At 35.9% G+C, this 2,970-nt stretch overlaps 1 protein-coding gene across 7 annotated transcripts in view; it reads left to right on the forward strand.

Moving 5' to 3' along the window:
* LOC101992219 (ankyrin repeat and KH domain-containing protein 1) overlaps nucleotides 1-2,970 on the forward strand; it is a 118,328-nt gene that overhangs the window by 88,478 nt on the left and 26,880 nt on the right. For all 7 annotated transcript variants that reach the window (XM_013349515.2, XM_013349518.2, XM_013349516.2 and 4 more), the window contains 2 exons: nucleotides 401-496; nucleotides 1,680-1,796. In XM_013349515.2, the coding sequence (XP_013204969.1) occupies nucleotides 401-496; nucleotides 1,680-1,796 (213 nt within the window). The remainder of the gene's footprint in view (nucleotides 1-400; nucleotides 497-1,679; nucleotides 1,797-2,970) is intronic.

Here is a 2,970-nt window from a genome sequence, read left to right on the forward strand (position 1 = left end):
TTTTTACCTTATTAGTAGGTCTATTATATAAAATAATATTTTCAATAATACTTTCCTGCTTTCTGTGGGAAATGGAATAATTAATGTCTTGTTTGGTTGCTTGCTTTTTTTGGGGGGGGAGAGATAAGTTATCTTTATGTAGCCCTGACTCTCCTGAAACTTATTATGTAAACCAGACTGGCTTCAAAGTTGCTAGAATTAAAGACATATACCACCATATATTCTTGAGTATATTATATGTACCTTTTCCTGTTTGTGAACTAAACAATATCCATGTTTTCAAGATTTTAATTATAAATTTAGTACACTATTTTAAAGTGTTAATTTTTCACATTAAGTTAAAAGTGGATAAAATTTCAAAGGATCATTTTGTGGGTTTTTTTTGTTATGTTTTTTATAGGGTCATGTAAAAGTTGTTCAGTATTTGGTGAAGGAAGTCAATCAATTTCCATCTGATATAGAATGCATGAGATACATAGCAACAATTACAGACAAGGTAAGTTTACTGTGCTGTTGAAACACATTTTCATTCTTTGGCCTTATATGCCAAGAAGTATAATTAAGAACTTGTTTCCACTGGGCATGTACTCAGTGATAAGAGTATATGCGTAGCTGGCAGAAAGCCATGAGTTCAGTCTCATCACCAAACAAAAAACAGTCTTTTTGTCATCTAAAGTTTAAAACATGGGTCTTACTGGGTGTTGGTGGCTTACACCTTTAATCTCATCACTGAGGAGGCAGAAACAGGAGGATCTCTAGGAGATCAAGGACATCCTGGTCTACGAGTGAGTTCCCAGTCAGGGCTGTTACACAGAGTAGCCCTGTCTCAAAAAGTCCCTGCTTCACTCCCCCCCGCAAAAAAAGATGCCTTTTTCTGTAAATGGACTTTTCCTTTCCTGACTGCCTAGTCCAAATAACTGACTCAGAGGCCAAATATAAATTATAAATGCTCAGCTGATAGCTCAGGCTTATTACTAGCTAACCCTTACACTTAAATTTCTATTAATCTATGTATTGCCACATAGCTTGCGGTTTTACCTGTCCTCCAGCATGTCTTATCTCTTGGGCAGGTTGCTGGCTGGCGTCTCCCCTGACTCTACCCTCCTTCCCATCATTCTCAGCCTTCCTGCCTAACTTCCTGCCCAGCTATAGGCCTGTCAGCTTTTTATTAACCATTGAGAGTAATATATATTCATAGTGTAGAAAAGGATTGTTTTACACCATTTGTCTTACATGGTAATGCACACTTATAATCCCAGTACTTGAGAGGAAGAAGCAGGGGGATTGCTAGAAGTTGAGGGCAGCCAGAACTGCATAAGGAGTGATATCTCTTTAAATTAAAAAAAAAAAAAAAAAAAACTTGCCACACGTAGTAGTTGCTTGCCATTATTTCCAACACTTGGTTCCAACGAAGGAGGTTCAGCAACGTAAGTTCAAGGACAGCCTTAACAGTTTAATGGGTTGGAAGCTAGTTTGAACTGAGATGCTGTCTCAAAAAGAAAAAAAAAATATATTTAAAGGTGTTTCATTCTTATGAAAGATTGATATAGAACTGAATTTAAAGTTTAATTTGATTTAGCCAATTTTTAGTTGTTTAAGGTTTAACTTGTGGACCTTTCTAGTCAACTCTACTTATTTTAAATATTTTTACACTTATATAATTGTATTTTGGCCTGCAGGAACTGCTGAAAAAGTGTCACCAATGTGTTGAGACAATTGTGAAGGCCAAAGACCAGCAGGCTGCAGAAGCAAATAAAAATGCAAGCATTCTCCTAAAAGAACTCGATCTGGAAAAGGTGAGTAGAATGAGCATTCTGTTAGAAATCAAATTTATTATTTGATTTATTAATTTATTGACTGTATGAATAGTAGTCTTTAACATAATATGATTAAAAGGTAATTATTAATACACTTTCTTTGTAAAGTTTTTATATTCTGAACTATCAAAATAAATATCGGGACCATGTAATTGAGGGACTAGATTTTTAGTCAAGTCTGTTTGTCACATGCTATCACTATCTAAGTGGTTTTAACATTACTCTGAGAAGTATACTAAAATCAATCCTTTATTTATTATAAGATTTGGATTAGAGTAGCTTATTATATTTCCTACTAGAGTATTTAAGGGTTAGAGGTGACTTGTCTAGGTGATAAGGGAAATCCTAGGTTTGTTCCCAGCACTGTCAGGATGTGTGAGACAATGGAAAAGATTTTAAGAATTAAAAGCCCAGTTTGCGTTTTTGACACTATTCCTCAAAAAGAAATAGAAATCTCCAATAAATAGGTGAAAAATAGTGAAAGCTGGGTATGGTAGTACATATCTATAATTCCAACACTCTGAGGATTAAGATGATTTGTTTAAGACCAGCCTGGGTACTACAAGACACCCTGTGCTAAAATATCAGTTCAATCAAGGCCAGGCATGGTGTTACACAGCTTTAATCACAGTACTAGGGAGGCAGAGGCAGGCAGACCTCTGAGAGTTTCAGACCAGACAGAGCAACATAGTTAGACTATTTCTTGAAAATGAATGAATGAATAAATGAAGGGAGGAACTAGAAAAAGAAGGGAGACTAAAAGTATTTGAACAGATTCACAAAGAAATTACCATGTAGTATGATTTCTACAAATTAATAAGAAGGATATGTATTCTCAACTATCCATTTTTAGAAACCCAATAAGAGGCACATAATCAAAAGTGTGAGTATAGATGGCCACAAAGATGGCTCAATAAGTAAAAGCACTTGCTGCAAAACTAACAACCAGGGTTCTATCCCCGGCACCCAAATAAAAGTGGAAGGACAACTCTACAATGTTGTCCCCCGTGATACACTGTATATACACATACACACTTATGATATACTTGTAATTGTAGTACTACTACTAATAAATTTAAGATAAAAAGATATGTGTGCGCCGGGCGGTGGTGGCGCACGCCTTTAATCCCAGCACTCGGGAGGCAGAGGCAGG

The sequence above is a fragment of the Microtus ochrogaster genome, chromosome 18 (assembly GCF_000317375.1).
Source record: "Microtus ochrogaster isolate Prairie Vole_2 chromosome 18, MicOch1.0, whole genome shotgun sequence".
NCBI lineage: Eukaryota > Metazoa > Chordata > Mammalia > Rodentia > Cricetidae > Microtus > Microtus ochrogaster.